The 18334-nt window shown below is 37.5% G+C and overlaps 1 protein-coding gene across 1 annotated transcript; it reads left to right on the top strand.

Moving 5' to 3' along the window:
- Positions 1-4260: 4260 nt before the first annotated feature.
- Positions 4261-16354, top strand: LOC140230243 (UDP-N-acetylglucosamine--dolichyl-phosphate N-acetylglucosaminephosphotransferase-like). Its single transcript, XM_072310423.1, has 9 exons — positions 4261-4436; positions 5190-5310; positions 6942-7155; positions 8500-8646; positions 9424-9508; positions 11053-11241; positions 12402-12472; positions 13458-13630; positions 15900-16354. Exons 1-9 carry the CDS (start codon positions 4261-4263, stop codon positions 15969-15971), a joined length of 1248 nt encoding a protein of 415 aa, XP_072166524.1. The 3' UTR covers positions 15972-16354.
- The last annotated feature ends 1980 nt before the right edge of the window (positions 16355-18334 follow it).

Genomic DNA, 18334 nt, shown 5'->3' with positions numbered 1-18334 from the left:
GATAAGACAGAACTTCTGCATTATCCTCTAAGTTCCTCGAAAGGCCCCCAGGAGTCGAACTGACCGTAGGCGACACAGTCATTGAGGAGAAATGTCAGGTTAGGAACCTGGGAGTCTCCATTGATAACACCTCATCATGAGAATCACAGATAAACAGTATACTTGCCGATCCGCCATAGCAGCTATCAGGAAGATCTCTCCCATACGCACTGTCCTATAGATCGTAGCACCACCCTCAGATCATGCTTTTGTCACGTCAAGATTGGATGCATGTAATGCACTTCTCGGTAACGCACATGCGAAAAACATCCAATCGCTGTAAGCTCCAACGGGTACAAAACATAGCAGCAAGAATCACAGAAAGAGCGACCACACACACCATCAGTACCAAACTTCTCCTCAGAAACCCCCACTGGCTCCCTGTCTGTAAGCGTGTAGAATACAAAATGCTCCTTCTCACATACAAAGCTCTCACTGGTGAAGCTCCATCCTACATTTCTGACCTAATCCACGTCTACACACCTCCTCGTGCTCTCCGATCACAACACAAACTACTTCTTCAAGTCCCCCGCTTCAACACTAAGTACTATGGCTCAATTTCCTTCTCTGTCATGGCATCCATCCTGTGGAACACTTTACCCACCTCTGTTCGCACCGCACCAACACAATTAAGAGACTTTCAAAACTAAACTAAAGATGTATTTATTTAATCAATACTTTGGTCATTCTTCGTAATTTTGTTGTTGTTATTCTTCTTGTTGTTGTCATTTGTATTGTATTACATATGTATTTTCTCATTGTATTGTTATCATAGGAATTGTTGTAAAGCGCATAGAGACGTCAGTGTAGCATGCGCTATATAAGCAGAATGTATTATTATCATTATTATTATTATTATTATTATCATTATCATTTATCATTTGCAGATGAAACAAAAACCCAGCTTTAGTCTGTGCTTCAAAATAGTTTTAAATTGTGAGTTAGGGATATAGAAACAATTACCAATGTAAAAATTTTAATCAGGATAATCGATGTTCACATCTATATAGCAAGCCTACATTATCATTTTTATTGTGGCGGCCATAATATGGATACAATTTTGGCTGATTTCACAAATGTGTTCAGCGGAAACACCCTGGGTTCAATCTCTCAAATTTCAGAGCACAAAGTATTTTCATCACTCATAAAAATATGTGGGAAAAATTCAATTCCCCCCCCCCCCCACAAAAAAAAAAAAAAAATGAATAACTCGAAGTCCTCATGCTAGGATGCAAGAGTTGAATCATCCAGATTCTGATTCAGCCCCTTGCATGGAATTGAAGCTATCATTTCCTTTACATTCTTCATAATTTATCATGAATTTGCACGCATACCTATACAGATTTTGGCGGCCACTATAGGCCTATGGCTACGATTTTGGCGTCTTGGTTTTGAAAATCAAAAAGGTGCAAACGTTCGTGTAGGCATATTTGGATTAAGCACTAGTACAAACCCCTCGAAATAAGTTAAATCCGTCATATTTTTACCATTATCAGGAAAATAATTAGGCTCTAATTAAGTATGAATGTCAGATTTTCCGGCCGTCTTGAAAATTTCATTCCTCAACAATGCAAAACGGTTGCATCATCCAGATTCGGATTCAGCACCCTCGACATAGGGTACCGCTTGAGTGGCGAATCCAGGCAGGGGTGTACCGGGCGCGCGCCCCTTCTCTGCCCCCCCCCCCTTTTTTTTTTTTCTTTTTTTTTCTTTTTTTCTTTTTTTTTTGGTTGAAGCAAAGGAAATGAAAAGAAAAACGGAGGGCGCGTGCGCCGCGCCCCCTTGATTTCGTAAAGGCGCCCCCTCTTTATACGGAATTCCAGGATCCGCCCCTGGGATAGGCCCACTAGACAACCATAGGCCTATAACCAAACAGGTTAGTCATCGCATTCTTCATCCTGGTCGCTGATGAAGAATGACATGACTACCGGTAACCTGTTTGGTGTCTTGTTTCTAAAACATGCGCTTTCCTCGCCAGGATAAAGCGTTTTGCCATTTTAGGTTTTAATCTCACATATAAAAGAAATGACGGTTACGCCCAAAATCTATCTTAGGAACCTGATAGCTAGGATCAGTGGCTCGAAAATAATTATATATCTATAACCTTGTTTCAGTTTCGAAGTAGCGAACCTTCGGAATCCAAATAAACGAACTGATAACTATAGGCTTACCAGCTGTGTTGGGGAAACTGAACACAAATTAATATAGGCCTATTAAGCTCCTTTAAATTAATAACCAAGCTGTTAGCCTAACGAACCACCATTTTATCACTGACACTGTGAAAGTGCGTAGGTACCCTGCATTAAAAAAATTGATATGAAAAATTAGCTTCTGGTATCTATAGGATAGTTATGTGTCAAAGAGCCAGCTAGGCCCTACTTTTTTATGCCATCTATTAAGCGTGGTTTCGAATTGTTTTGTTTTTGTGATCGACTCTCTCTGTGGAGAAACTACAATGAGTTGTGTAGGGCTAACTAATCATCTTGAACATGCATAGAGAACTTTTAAAAAAAAGTGAAATATGATCTTGAATCGATCAAGTTTCTCACAAAATAGGCCTACTCTATCCTGTATTTCACCATGTACATGTATACAATCTTGTTGGGACATTGCGTAAGATTTAGTTTGATTTCTTTTTTCTCCATTGATTTATTTAGCCTTTTAGTGCAACCATTTGGACATAATCACAGTTACAGAGAACACAATATAACTTGAATACGAAATACTCCTCAAGTTTGCATCACTCAATGTTATTGTCGACGAGCTCAACAGGCGTGTGGGTTTCCCAGAGTGACACGTATTCAATCAGCTGGACGGTGGACTCTGTAACCTTTGTGTTACACTCTGGAGCGTCCCCTCGAGCTCGTTGCGCTCATAGAGCTGTATTTACATATCGCGCTAGTTTATATAGCCGAGCTACTAGATCTACAAGCGAACAGTTACTAGTAAGTGCACGCAGCGCAGCGAGCAGCGAACGGGTACGGCGATCGCGACTACGACTCGTACTACACGGCTGCAGCAAAGATCTACGGGTTCTAGTCCAGCGACACCGAAAGAAGCCAGAAATCGTCAGGTATGTTTCAAATGATTCAGAGGATCAATGCACTTTAGCTGACAGTCCGGAAGTTACTTACGAAAATTACAAGTTATTCATCATAAACGGTTTTATTTATGCCCTGTTCGTAAGTCATGTTGCGTTGCTCTTCAGATTGGCGAAGGTCGCCAGCGTAAGTCCCAGGCGTGCAAATTCATGTTTGTAAAATCTCTTCCGCTACTAAAAAACCCATTTTTATTAGACCTCTATGCCTCGATAGAACATAGCGCGTTGTGCAGCGAGATGTTGTGTGTGCAGGGTATCCCATACAAGTCTAGATACAAGGGCTGTGGCTGAGGTGCTATGTCAGTTAGAGAAACAAAAAGGTCGAAAATTAGAAAGAAGCCTACAATGTATTGGTGCTTTCATTTGTTAATGTTAGGAATGTTGGTTAAACATGCAAATTCCGCGAAGAGAGCTCATCCAGGCTCAGAGAAGAGACACCCAACCAACCTACTGTACTGTTATTTTGACGAGGTCATAGACATTTTCGTGAGATGTAGTTTGGTGAATAGCGACCAACGCGAACATAAATGCAGTGATGTTACCCTTTAGTAGCACTGGATACATTTAGCATGTTAATTTGTGATCCAACTGCGATTTGCAAGATTTGTGAAAATTAAACCCTTGCCAAAATAACAGCTTGTATACAGTATAAAATGTTGTCAGGATCTATCTGTGAATAGGTCTTGCCTGACTAGGTCTGCAGTACAAAGGCTTAAATTAAAGCCTCACATGTGTTACTATCATCCATAGGTATTCCTACAACATGGAGACTGTATGTCAACAAGATAACCACAATCACGAGATTGTGATATACAGGTAGGTTCAACTAGGAACTGAGTGTCCCAGTTACCTCCATCATTGACGAGGCTTTCTAGCAGTGTGATAACAAGACACCCTTTCACACTCACTCACTTTGTATCAATTGTATCAATATTTCGTTTGGAAGCAAAAAATAAAAAATAAGAATGTGTGAAACACGTTTCTGGTACTGTATTCACATTGATGGGTTAAATAATATACTTGATCATGGGATCAAGTCAGCATTATCAGTCCATTATCTGGTTTCCTTCATGAAGTGTCATTTTATTTTGTTTCCCCTGCAGCCACCTTCACCACAAGCAATGGAATCAAGAACGACGGCCTTTTGGCCGATCTACGTCAATGCAGCAATGTCCGTCTGTGCTTTCGTCCTGACTCTGCGGTTGATTCCACGGTTCTGCGACCTCTTCATTGGAGCAGGGATGTTTGGGAAAGACATGAGTAAGAGAGTACCCAAAGGAAAGGAACCTGCCAAAGTGTGAGAATTTTCTGTCATTATTTCATCTGAACCTCATGTTATTTTGTTAAATATTATTTGTACCATCAAAAGATAGGAACAAATTTCTGACAATTGCTGTGGGCTTTTATAATTTCAAAGTGTATTGAAATATACATTTATTATAAACATAAATCATTGACTGTATTTTTAAAATCAAGTCACTCTTTTGCCACTTGCTAACAATCCCTTTCCTGAATTTATTTTTTTTAAATAAATGAATAAATACATGCATAAATAAATAAATGTATTGAGTGAAAGAGGTGTACATATATAGTATGAAAACCAATCAGGCTGACAACATGATTATCCAAAACAGACATGTGCAATGTTTGTGCATTTGGTATTCTCCAGATTGCTACAAAAAAAGAGAGAAAAAAAAGGAGTTTACAAGTCACTGAGTTGTGCCCCCTTTGTCAAGTACAGTAAGTCCCTCTTTATTTTCAGTAGAACATAGAAAGTCGACCAGAGTGCTACTAAAATCATCCTTCTTTGCTCTGCATTGGAATGTTTTCATTACTTTGTGAATACAGCAAAGTGTGAAATTGCACTGTGATAATCTCTAAATATGATATCATGATGCTATTAATGATGATAATACACTGTACTATCATGTTTTCATTGGAATTAATATCTTGATTTTCTTTATCATCAATATCATTATTATTGCTATGCCTATGATGTCTGATTTCTGCCATTTCTCTACCTTGACTGTCCCTCTCTCTCCCTCTACAGCCCAGAGGGTCTTGGGGTGATCACCGGTGCTGTCTTTCTCATCGTCATGTTTCTCTTCATCCCAGTCCCGTTCTGGCGAATGTGGAAACCAGACAGCAGGGAGGATTTCCCACATGACAGGGTTAGTATTAACCCGTTGAGGACGGGCTGATTTTGTTGCAACACGCTTTACCCATAGTCTAGACACCTGCCCAAGTATACTTGGGGCTAGTCGTCAATGGGTTAAAGTCGCAATCTTGTATTTGGCTCAATGGATACAGTGCTTTGTCTGTTAATAAAGGGGAAGTTTCTCCCAATATATACATGTTGATTGAGTTAATACGGCAATATCAGTAGAACATACCAGTGAAGTTTGATGATATTCAGACAATTGAATAATATTATTCCCCCTGCCTCCTGAAAGAGGTAAGTCAATTGCTCTGTCATTATGTTAACTCTTTATGTGCCATGGTGGCAACCCCCTGTGTGCCACGTTATTCTGAGACACGAAGGTAGTCATGCTTTCAGAAAGAATTCTGTGTTTCCAATTTGTATAACTTCTTCAAATTTCTGTTAAGCTGGACATAATAGTGAGCAAAGTGTTAGAGGAATGCCAAACTTTGCTTCGATAAACATTGTATGACAAATCTATTTCAAAATTTCTTTTAAATGACCAGTTGCTACATTACTGTAAAGGTGTGACTTTTGCACATAAAACCATGACAGAAACTTAAAATGTAAACGCAAATCTAGTTAGGAACACCACTTGATAGTTAACCACCACATAGACTGCAAGCCCTAAGTGAGAGGAACAAAAGCGCGAGAAACGCTTTTATTGTACCGGGGATTAGCGATTTATCGATTGGTTTCGGCGGCTTTGTTTGTTGAGCAGAATATGCGAAGTTGGCACGCCGTCGACTGAGTCGGACGTGTGAACGTGGCACATAAAGAGTTAAAAGAAGTAAATTTTGCTGAACCCTCTGTACATTTTTCATATAACATTGTTTTGTAGTGATGTCACAAGCTGTTGTAGTCTTCTCAACCAGCAATTGCAACAAAGAAACTTTAAAAATTCGTAACTTTTGAAAGGAGTGTCCAGTTTTCCTTAAACTTCATAGATGTGTTCAGTTGATAATGCTGCATTCAATCAGTCCACAGGTACATTTAGTTGAAACTTCCCTTTTAAGTTGTAGTGTTCAAAGTTGTAGCTTTTGAATTAGCTGTTGAAACAAATTCCTTCAAGCTGCTTGAAAGCAAACAGTAGCTGATAATTCAAAACTGAAGCTCAATTTCTGCAGCCCTGAAACTGTGTAAAGGTCACTAAAATAGCAACATCTGTATTTTGTTGGCAAGATGTTGTAGCAAAATTTTCCTTGAAGACGACTCAGATGATGTGATATCAGAATAAACTTAGAGTGATTTTGGTCGTCAAATATCTGCCACTGGGAATATAGTTCTATCTATTGGTATGCAAAAACAGTTAAACTTGCCTATTGCGGTCGCCTGCTGTATGCAACCACACACACAAAAAAAAAATTCACCCCCCCCCCAAGACGAAAGCCATGTGTAGACCCTGTCTATAATGGCCACCTGTCTATAACAGTCACTTCTTTCTTTCTCCATTTGGAAGCTGCTGTAGACTGGTTTGATTGTACACTGTACTGATAGTGAGGATTCAAAAGAAGAGTGTTAAAATACCGAGTGGCAAATATACACCCAAACCAAGCAACATTTGGAACCTATTTAATTATTTTTCTCCTTCCTTCAATTTAGTTTGTGGAATTCATCGCCGCACTCCTGTCCATCTGTTGTATGATCTTCCTTGGTTTTGCCGATGACGTCTTGAACCTGAGATGGAGACACAAGCTGCAGCTTCCAACGATGGCCACACTTCCCCTCCTCATGGTCTATGTAGTCAACTACGGCTCAACCACCATCATCGTCCCTAAACCGCTCAATACTTACATCGGGAACGACCTCAACTTGGGTGAGTATGGCACTGTCTTATAAATCTCCTAAATCTTTTTCACACTGGTAGACATGCACCCATGTGAGTTTTTCCTTACATCACAACCTAATGTTTGAAGTAATGAGGATTTCATTTTTGAGCAGCAGAATAGAATATAATTGTGGTATATCAGTAATATTTTGTTTTGATTCTTAGAGATGTTTGTTTGCTTGTTAGAAGGGGAATTATAGTCATATAGGCTGTGGGTGTCTCTTAACTGAATGTAAAAAGTACCGATAATTTCCATCACTTCTCAAATGGAGAGTGTTAATACAAGCACTGACAAAATCACACAACCAAAACGACACTAGTCAGTTGCTTTCTGAATGTCGTCTAAAATGACGTTTCAACATTAAACGTGTCATAGTGATTAGGTCAGTAAATACATGTATACATACAAGCAAATATTACACCAAAATGTAAAGAAAACCTGTAGGTACATTTTGTAGCTGTCTGGTAGATTTTTTGAAAGTGTTCTACATTTTATAAATGCTAAATAGCACCTATTTTTATACATTTCCTCATTGAGATTGTGTAGCTAGAAACACAAAGATATAATGAAGATGAACCTTATTGTAGCAAATCAGGGATTGCTATTGCCATAATGCTTCAATGGAAATTGGAACTTACAGCACATGTTTACTCTAGAGCAAATATTTACACACTTTCTATTAGCTATCAGTGGTCCTGGCTATATTCAGCTAGATTCCTGTGCACACAAGGGTGTTACTCTGCTCTCATCTCGATACAGTCACCTGTTGGCCCTCCTGTTAGCTTAGTGGCATCAAATGACTAAAGTTATCAACGTAATCATACAAGGATTACAGTCTCTTTAAACATGTTGAGGACGAGTCCTGAGTATACTGGGGCAGGTGTCTATTGGAAATGCGTGTAGCAAAATCAGTCCGTCCTCAACGGTTTAACAATGTTGCAGTATTCTTTTTCTTCATATGGCACAATGAGCCTGATTGATACTGTTTTCTGACTATTGCAAATGACATCGGAGGAACTGCTAGGGGTCAGCATCATTTGCCTGATTTCTGGCATGGGTCAACATAACAAGAATGCATACAAAAGATGATCAAACATGTTAATAATTGGAATACGGTTTGATTGCCCTGCCCAGCTACGCCTACAAGACACAGCTGTTCTACTGAGGGGTACCTGTCTACATTTTAATTATATCTATTGTTGTGTAATTAGTAACATTTCACGAGCCCAGATCACTCTGTGACACACATTCACCAGAGTTGTCACATTACAGTAGAATGGTATGTTCTCACTGCACAGGCTACATTGCATCCCATTTGTTTCCGACTACAGGTGTCTTGTACTATATCTACATGGGCATGTTGGCAGTGTTCTGCACGAATGCAATCAACATCCTAGCCGGACTGAATGGAGTGGAGGCGGGTCAGTCTGCCGTTATCAGCATCAGTGTGATCATCTTTAACATCGTACAACTCTCAGGTATGTGAGCAAGTTTCCTCCTCTGTGATCTATTGAATTGTTTTTTATTTGTTGGTTGAGGGCGCCCTTTGATTTGTAGTGACTTTGAATAAGGAAAGTTGAAATAAGATAGTGTTTTGAGGCAGTGAAATGAGTGTTACAGCAATCATTTGATCACAACATACTTTATGCTTCTCTCACAGATAAAAGTATTACTCAGGCTGCTTTAACATTACCACAATTACGAGAAAGATAAATGAAAATAGACTTCAGTGGATATGTATGACATCTTAACTTTGGAGGTAGTGTATATGTATAGCAGTGAACTTTGTGAAGGCCATCCTTTGCTCATTATTATTATCATCAGAATATGAATGTTGATAATTGAGATCCAGAGCAAGAAAAGATGTAAGAAAGGACTTTAGGATTTGAGGTGAACATCAACACTAAGTTTCCTCATTCCAACATCAAAACAGTTCGACAAAGTTGGACGCTATAACAAACTGTCCCCTTTTCTATCCATGTGATTGTAGTATGTGCCTGCAGTCACAATGGTGTATCATTTGTGAAGAGATTCATTCTTTCTTGATGTGTCATGTTTTTTAATAGGAGAGTTATTTGTTTTGACTGCATGTGTGTCCTCGTGGTTGTATTTCTGATACCTGAATTGGCAGCAAGCTGTATCTTCAACAACAAGTGATATGCACACTGGCTTAAGTTGCAATGTGTAATCAGAGGATTGAGGGAGTATTGAATATAGTTGATATAAGTTTTCACACTATGTTTTATTTTCTACAGGAAAGTGGACAGAGGCTCACCAGTTCTCTCTCTATTTCATGATGCCGTTCTGTGCGGTGTGTCTGGCTCTTCTCTACCACAATTGGTGAGTTTCTTTTAGATTTACAGAGTAATACTGCTGAACCTAGTTAATGCTGATGACAAGAGTCCACTTGAAATTATTGTAAATGTTGCAAACTTATGTGATTCTGTGTCAATATGTGTTTAGAAAAATATAAATTGATGTAGAGAATACCCCACTTCATTGCAAGGAGGATACAGGAAAAAAAAAAATATATATATATTTTGCGAATTAAAGTCAGAAAATGGTAAAGGTTATATTGCCAAAATTGGCTTTCCACATATTTGTATTCTTTTTATGATCTCTTTATAGAGGTAATATGATTACGTACCACATTTATTCCTCATGAAAGAAAAAAAGGAAAAAAAAAAAAACAGGCCTAATTTTTAGATATATCATATGGATTTATAACATTGCATTCTCACCGCACATACCACCTACTGGTATAAGATTCGGCATGCCATACCCCGGGGTACCATTGAAACCCAGGGTATGGCATTGTGTAGCGCCATCTCATGTCCATTATCATACAGTTACGCAATGTTGTCATGACGACTATTTTCTCACCAACAGGGCTGGTATAAATCAATTCCAACGCGATTATGTTGCATAATCGCAAACAAGAAAACATTTTTGTGTCCCATAATAATACTAAAAGTTATTTCTGCACACTAATAATTTTTCGGTAACCCAGGGTACAGTGCTGAAAAAAAAAAAAAAAACACAAAACAAAACAAAACAAGATAATCCAACAAAATGGTAAATTTTCATTTGGTACCCCCAGGGTACCAAATACTGCATCATATTATGTGGAATGTGGGACACAGGCAGTATAGTTCATCCATCATATGGGCATACATTGCACACAATATGTGACCCTGCATCACAAAATAAACAAAAAGTCGCCAGATATGGATTTTTAGTTGAGGGGAGATTCTTAAAGAGCAGACTCTAAGCTTTAAAATGATCTATAACTCAATTCAAACGGACTCCCCTAACCTATCTAAATACTGAAAAGAAAGCACACACTCTGGAAAAGTGGGAAGTGAGAAAAGAGGCTCTGAAGTACAGGATCTATTCAAGCGCTTAATCCTTACTAAGCCATGCTAGCTGTGCGGTAAAAGGCACGAAACACAGGATGTAAACCACCAGAGCAACAACAATGAAGGGATTATCAAATTAAGCTGAAATTGAGTGTGTTTTATCAACACATTATGTTCATGATTAGTGCCAACTTTCAAAGCAGTATCTTTATCCTTTCACAAGTTATTAGACTTGAAAGTATAAAGAGTGTGCAAAGGATTCTAAGAAATGAAAAGGGACCTCTAAGACATACCTGATCATTCTACTCTCCCCCCAAAAATGATTGTAGAAAAACTGCTGGAAACACACTTTCCCATTCATGTTATGATCACAAACTTAAGAATAATGTAGAAGAAGGATATCTCTTTTAGAAAATCAAGGGGTGCGACTTTTTGTTCGTTTTGTGATGCACGGTCACATATGGTCTGACAACAGGTATATAGTCTTTACTACTGATGTGTTTCTTCTTGTATTATTCCTTCAAGGTACCCATCGAGAGTGTTTGTGGGAGACACGTTCTGTTACTTTGCTGGGATGACCTTTGCCGTGGTTGCCATCTTGGGTCACTTCAGCAAGACCATGCTCCTCTTTTTCATCCCACAAGTCTTTAACTTTGTCTTCTCTGTACCTCAACTCTTCCACTTTGTACCCTGTCCCAGACACAGGCTGCCCAAGTAAGAAATCTCTCACTTCTCCAGTGATCTGTAAAAAATTATAATTTTCTCTGACTCATGTATCAAAGCAGTCAAATAGGTAACATGATGGCTAGTAAACTATGGCCCAAATTCACGAAGGTGGTACAAATGAAACCATGGTTTAAGCCATGGACAATTTGTATGGAGCGCCAAGTGTCGCATGGCCTATTTCGTTATGAAATCAGTCACTTCTTCGACAAAATAATCATTTCATTAACAAAATGAACATTTCGACAACAAAATGGTCATTTCGTATATTGTTTGCAGTTTGCAAGTGCATTAATGGCTTCCTATCACATCAGAACAAGATATTGAATTTTAGCACCAGGCTTCATTGTGTGAAATATACGGTCTGATGTCTATGAGGTCATTAGTAGTTTCCTTTATATTTCCTTGCGGAGACGTCCAATATGAGCTCCTTGTGGAGACTTTATAAGCTCCCTTGTGGAGACATCTTGTGGTTATATCTTATATTCTTGTTTGATATCTTTAAAGGGTGTGTACAGTTTTGGGCGAGGCGAGAATTTAGCTTTTTACGTTTTGCGAGATATTCAGAAACCACTCTATGAGATGTCAAAGAGCGTGCGATTCTAATGGGAATCAAAAGTTTATTTGATGAAAATCGGTTTTGAAATGGCTGAGATATCCATAAACAAGGTGAAACAAAGAGGTCCTAATAAAGTTGGGGCATGTCGCCTTTTAATATTATCACTTTTGGGGATATCTCACCCATTTCAAAACCGATTTTCATCAAATAAACGTTGAATCCTTCTTGAAATTACATGCTCTTTCATATTTCACATGAGGTTTCTCATTATCTCACTTAAGAATGTTCAAAACATGAACCCCACCTCAATCATTACTGTACAGTCCCTTTAAGATTTATTATGTTTGATTTATGTCAGTATTGTCTGGGGCAAATTATTTGTTGTGTAGGGCCCCATTTTTTTCTCTCTCTCTCCTTTCTACAGAACACAACTATATTTCTTTGCTAGAAATTCTCTGACCAAGAAATATACAAGATACTCGTGAAGAAATGTCATTCTGATGAAGCTTGATGTCTATGAATAGATTTTAATAGTCTCATCTTTTGACTGATATCTACCTTTCATCTTTGACTGGCACCTATCTCTTTTCAGATACAACCCAGAAACAGATCTTCTTGGGATGAGCTATACAAGATTCAAGATGAAGAACTTGGGATTCTTGGGTAGGTACCAATACATCACTGATACAGTGAGGTACACTACAGGCAGTACAGCTCATATCATGAGCTGGAAGTGCCTTAGAATATATGACCCCAGTCACTGGAATGGTATCCTCATCTACAATGCTTTCTCTTCATTCCGTAACCCTACTTTGATAAATGCACTATTTGAAACCAAGTTATTTTATGGGGGGTCAATTTAACCCCAATAATTCAATGATTATGTAATGCTGTAATGCTGTCTATTCAAAAGTGGGATTGAGGCATTGTAGAATCACTATCTTACAGATTTCAACAAAGAAGCTAAGAAGAAGAAGAAGTGAAATGTCCAAGCATTATGCTATGTACTGTACGTGTATATTAAGCTGTTATTTTCGCAAGGGTTTAATTTTCGCATATTTCGCCAATCACAGTTGTACCGCAAATTTAACAACATGCAAAAATGTCACCATGTGCTAGGGTGATAGTGGGCTTATGAAGGCCTCTGTGTCAATTCGCGAAAACAACATCTCGCGAAAATGTCCATGCCCACCTCATTTGCGAAAATAACAGCATATACAGTATTCAGCAGGGAAACTATATTTTCAGAGCATATATTCACATTTTGCATGTGTGTTTTTTTTCTTTTTTCAAAACCAAAGATACATCGCAAGAGCAATTCCAGGAAGATACAGCGGTTATTTACTTTTGGCTCCTTTTGTCTTTACTCCCATTGATGCCGAAATAAGATTTGTTTGTGTTTATTGAAAACTTGTTCAATCAACTAACACCTTCGAAGGCTTACAGATGAACTAGCCACTACTAATAATTCATTTTAAGCGTATATACCAAACGTGTGTACCTTCACCACACATACAATGTGAGTCCCTTTGCTGAATAAATGACATTAATGTTATGGTATATTTTCAAGTCAGGTGCATAGACAATTAATGATAATTATAATAGGCTTTATAAATGCAAAATATTATTATCATTATCATTAAATCAGGGCGGCTAGCAGTGAGACTATGCCAGCTGGTGGGCGTGGTCCATGTGAGAGATGGCATCGGGGAAGACAAGGATGAGACGGAATGTAGTAACTTCACCATCATCAACCTGGTCCTCAAGGTGATCGGCCCCACCCATGAGAGAACGCTGGTCATCATCATCCTCGTCATCCAGGTAAGAAGGACAAAAATGTTCAGTAGGAAAATGAAAGGAAACCCAAACCCATGAATAATTGTGGATTGAGTGAAAACAGCAGTTCTAGTAGAACTTATCAGTGAAAGTTGGAGGAAAAAGGGACGATCCGTTCAAAAGTTAAGAATTTGTTGATTTACGGTGCCGTCTTGGCTGAATAAGAAGACTAAACAATTCATGACATCAAGTATGTGCAATATAAAGAAAATATTGACCTATGGAGAAGTCCACAAATTTCATTTTTCACCTAAAGTGCCTCTTCCTTCAACTTGTTACTGACATATGTAAAAGGTAATATCATTCCTCCTGCTTTCTAAAAGAGGTAAGTCAAGTGCTCTTTCATTATGCTAGAAAAGTATATATATGTTGAATTTTCTTTATATTTTCTTTGTATTGTTGTACGTACATGATATCTTGAACAGTAGTTTCTTATCAAACAATTATGGCACCAAAGCTTTGAAAATTCATACATTGTAACTTTTGAATCAATGATTTTCCTTTTATGAGTAGAACACATCAGTGATAGTTTAAGGAAATATATATTTGAACATTTCCTCTAATATAGCGTAATCCAAATGATTTCCATTGGTATAAGATCCGAAGGAGGGATATTAGCTTGTACCAAGACAGGCTCATGAAAAACTCAGTATGTTTACCATGTACCATATATTCAGTGAGAATATTTGTTAAATTAGCAAATAATGATGTACCATATTTTCCGGCAATAAGACTTCAACACCAGATACGCCACACATCCTGACTTAAAGGTAGGGAATCCCATTTGCATGCCTTAAATGAAGAGTTGTATAAATACAGTGGTATGTTGAAGAGAGTATCATTTTAAAAACTCCCATAAAGTATTGAAAGTGGAAGGTAACATTTAGTACATTTTTATTGACCGTTAGATTTTGAATTGAATTTTTTTCGGGGCTCACCGTAAATTCCAGTACATTACTAGGCTACCTTTGCAGACCCATGCACTGCATGTGTGTCCATCATGTATATTTTGTGAAGAAAGTTCATCAAAACTTGCAAACATTTCTATATACATTCTTGCCACACACTCTATATGTTATTACATCAGCTCTTATACTTTTAGATTTGTGTTTATAGATAAAAGAATACAGAAGACTGCAACAAAAAGGCTTAAAGGTACTAGCCCACATTTGCAAACCCACGAAAATCAAAACTGCGTAAAATAGGTCCAATATGACTTCAAGTACAAGTTATAACAGTAACATACCTCACCTGTTGCTCTTTGTCTATACCATTCGATAAAAGAGAGAAAATCATCGTTTTAAAATCAATTTTCAAACCGGGTCAACCCGACCCAAAATCAAATTACGAGCGCGGGCTAGCTACGCACATTAACTTACACATGTATCGCATGCATGTAGTACGTGCGTGGACCTGAGCTAGCGAGCGTTTTTATACGCATGCATACGGTGCATTTTCATTTATTTTTATGAAAGTAATGGACTAATTGGAACGAAATTTTGCACAGGTGTTACTGCAATCATACCCAAACTCCATGCTAATTATGAGACCAATTGCTGCAGGTTTACAAATGTGGGCTAATACCTTTAAGTGTGGCTGACACACAGAACTACTGAGTAGTTGAGTTTTGTGCATTATTCAAATTTAGATAACTGTTGACTTCCAAATTTCTCAGCAGTGGCCTAAACAAGTCCCCTGAGGTTCATATTTAATGTTTTGCTGCATTTTGGGAGGTCTGTAAAAGGTATCCCCTACCTTTAAGTGATGGAAAACAGAAAAAAACAACAACAACAATAACAACCAAAAAAAAAAAACCCAAAACAGAGAGATTTTGTTCTTATCAAATCTTCATTACTTTTCTATATTAATTTTTAGAGGAAACTTTGTTATTTCTATGTGTTTCCACATGCTTCCCAACAATAGCAATAACAATCTGCACATTGCATAGTCCCATACATGATTATTTGTGTCGGTTGCAGGTGATTCTCTGAGTTGGAAAAGACAATACAGTAATTGGCTTGTGCTGGCGTATAGGCCTCACCCCAACTTTATTTTATTTTTGTTAAAAATAGCCTTATTGCCAATGAATACGGTACTCCCAAATGCGCAACAGTACAAACACTGTGAAATATATGCTCTCTGTTACAGAACCTACTCTTAGCATGGTCTTATACTTTGATTACACCTGGTTGTCTCTACACCTTCTTACATTTCTCTCCTAAGTTATTCATTTTGTCACATTTTGTTCTTGTAGGCACTTTGCTCCTGTCTAGCTTTCTTCATCAGATTTTACCTGGCCGGCTTTTTCTATGATGTCATTGAATGAGATTCCTGCTTGACTTAGCCTGGAAGCAAATGGACCAAATCTGGGCTGCCAGCTTGGAAGACGTACTAATCACTTAAACATTTATTTTGTATTTGAATCAACTGAAAGTTTGTAAGGTGAAGGAAATGTGGACTGCTATTTGTATGCAAACTAAATCATTGAACACTATCACTGTTTGAAACAAGTGTTTGGTTTGAGAGAATTTATCAAATCTGCCAGGTATATCAAATTATCATGCCTATTTTGAGAAAAGAAATGATTTTTTTTTTCATCCATATTTTTACACTTTATGAGAGAAAATGGTGGCGAGAGATATGAAGCAATCTACTTTTTAGTAGAAAGTTGACAGTTTTTTTTGGCTGATGATCAGAAGAGAATTAATTCCACAGGCTTTTTGCGGTTTCAATGACTTCTGGTTTTCAATTGACAGTGTGTCTTTTTTTCAGCTGTCAATTACACTTGGCTGCAAAAGAAACAACAACAACAACAATGCTGCCTCTGCTTCTTGTTGAATTGAATATATGCAAAAATATCTCCAATCCACTGAATTCTGTGTATGAGGAGTGAGTGAGAGTATAGATTATAACTTTACGTTGTTGTTACCTACACACGTCAGGGACCAAAATTTGCACCAAGAATTGCTTGCCAACTGCTAGGATAGCCTGTAGGCAATTTAAAAGGATCTGCCCAAGTATCGACAGAAAAAATGCACATAAGTGCGCCAGTCAGATAGTTTACCATGTTATGAAAAGAAGGTAGAAATGCACATTTTATGTTATAGGCACAGATGAAAAACCAGTACTCCATCTCAATGTATTATAATCTTTTCCATAATTCTTGCACTCTGTTCCAGATAAGAGCATTATGTATAAATCAAAAATGTCCTCTTCCTGTCTTTGTAACTCTTGTATTTCTGTTATTGAAAAAAAATCCCACCCAACCTTGCAGGTCATGACTAGAGTGATAAGAGTAAGTTTTTGGAGCCATGTGATGGCAGCAATATATCAGCTTTTGTACTATTCAATAAATGATTTGATGGATCTTGACCTACGCCTCATCCACAGAGATAATCAATTATGCTAGTACGTTCATCTTTGTTTTTGCTCTATTCTCGAATGTAGACCACTCTTGACATTTTCCTCATGAAAGTTGTAATACAATATAATGTGTGTATTATTCAAGGGTGTAAAACAGGTTTTGACGTTTTCAATGGCTGTTGCTCAGAGCATTACTTGGAACGCTATGGAGCATCATCTTGCAGATAGTCAGTTTATGAAAAGTTCACTGTACTCTGTGATAAATCAAATAAGTGAGTTATGTCATTTATTTTATTACTATTTCATATGAATAAAAATCATGTTTTATAGATTAAGTAAATGATAGTGGATCATTACAATATTTTTCTTGTGATTTCTCATAATCATATCTGAGACTTATTACTTGTGAGTAATGTACATTGGACTGAGTGTATAAGGAGGATAGTAATGATGATAATAGGTAAAGTAAAAAAAAAAGGAAAATAAGTGGAACTACAATTCATTACCGTTGCCATTTGTTTCGAGATAAGAATGATGTGTACTACTAAACATAAAACAAGTGTGCACTTTCGTGTAATGCAGAGATGCCAACTTACTTCTTTCCAATATTTTGTGTGTCTTTTTTTTCCCCCAAATACTGCAGGTTTCATGGAAAATATCATTTTTCCCAAATTGTATTTACTGAACATGTCTATTGCAGGAAAGGTAAAACTTCTATTTTAACCAAAAAAAAAAAAAAAAATAAAAAATAGTAATATGAACTTTCCGCTGCTTTTAATGCTTGTTAACGAGGTTGGTATCCCTGATTACGAGAATATTAAGCAAGAATCATTACCCTTCAAAGTAAAATTTTTGATTGAAGGCAGCAGATCCTTCAGTCTTGCCAAACTTTGCCAAATACATTCACATAGACTTCTGGATTAGAATAAGTACTTAGCTGGAGTGTATTTGTGATAAAGATTTTCACATATTATGAAGACTAATAGGAATGGCTGTGAGTGTGTATCTAATGCCAAAGTCGATACATGAATAGATTGATTGCAAAAAAAAAAAGAGTTAACTCCATTCTTGTCAATTTGAGATATATGCACTTAAGCCTGCTGAAAGAAGGAAAATATGATACTTTTTTATCATAACTTCAAGAATAATTCTTTTTGTGCATCAAGTGAGATAATAATTGAAGAGATTTTAGTTGGTTCCAACAGATAATGGACTTACTGTAAAATGTTTCAAAATGGCACTTAAACCATTTTGCAGTTAAACTCTTCATTCAGACCTCTAGAATGCTCATGAATTATTCATATAGTGATGGACTTGAGATGTAGG

Source organism: Diadema setosum, chromosome 6 (assembly GCF_964275005.1).
Source record: "Diadema setosum chromosome 6, eeDiaSeto1, whole genome shotgun sequence".
NCBI classification, from domain to species: domain Eukaryota; kingdom Metazoa; phylum Echinodermata; class Echinoidea; order Diadematoida; family Diadematidae; genus Diadema; species Diadema setosum.
The sequence above is the reverse complement of the archived record's forward strand: the minus strand, read 5'-3'. Positions and strand labels throughout refer to the sequence as shown.

Excerpts from the sequence above, each read along its gene's own strand:
- LOC140230243 (XM_072310423.1), top strand. The coding sequence starts at position 4,261 with ATGGAATCAAGAACGACGGCCTTTTGGCCGATCTACGTCAATGCAGCA. Across the intron at positions 4,437-5,189 it reads GGAAAGGAACCTGCCAAAGT|CCCAGAGGGTCTTGGGGTGA; the intron begins GTGAGAATTTTC and ends CTCCCTCTACAG. Across the intron at positions 11,242-12,401 it reads CCCAGACACAGGCTGCCCAA|ATACAACCCAGAAACAGATC; the intron begins GTAAGAAATCTC and ends ATCTCTTTTCAG.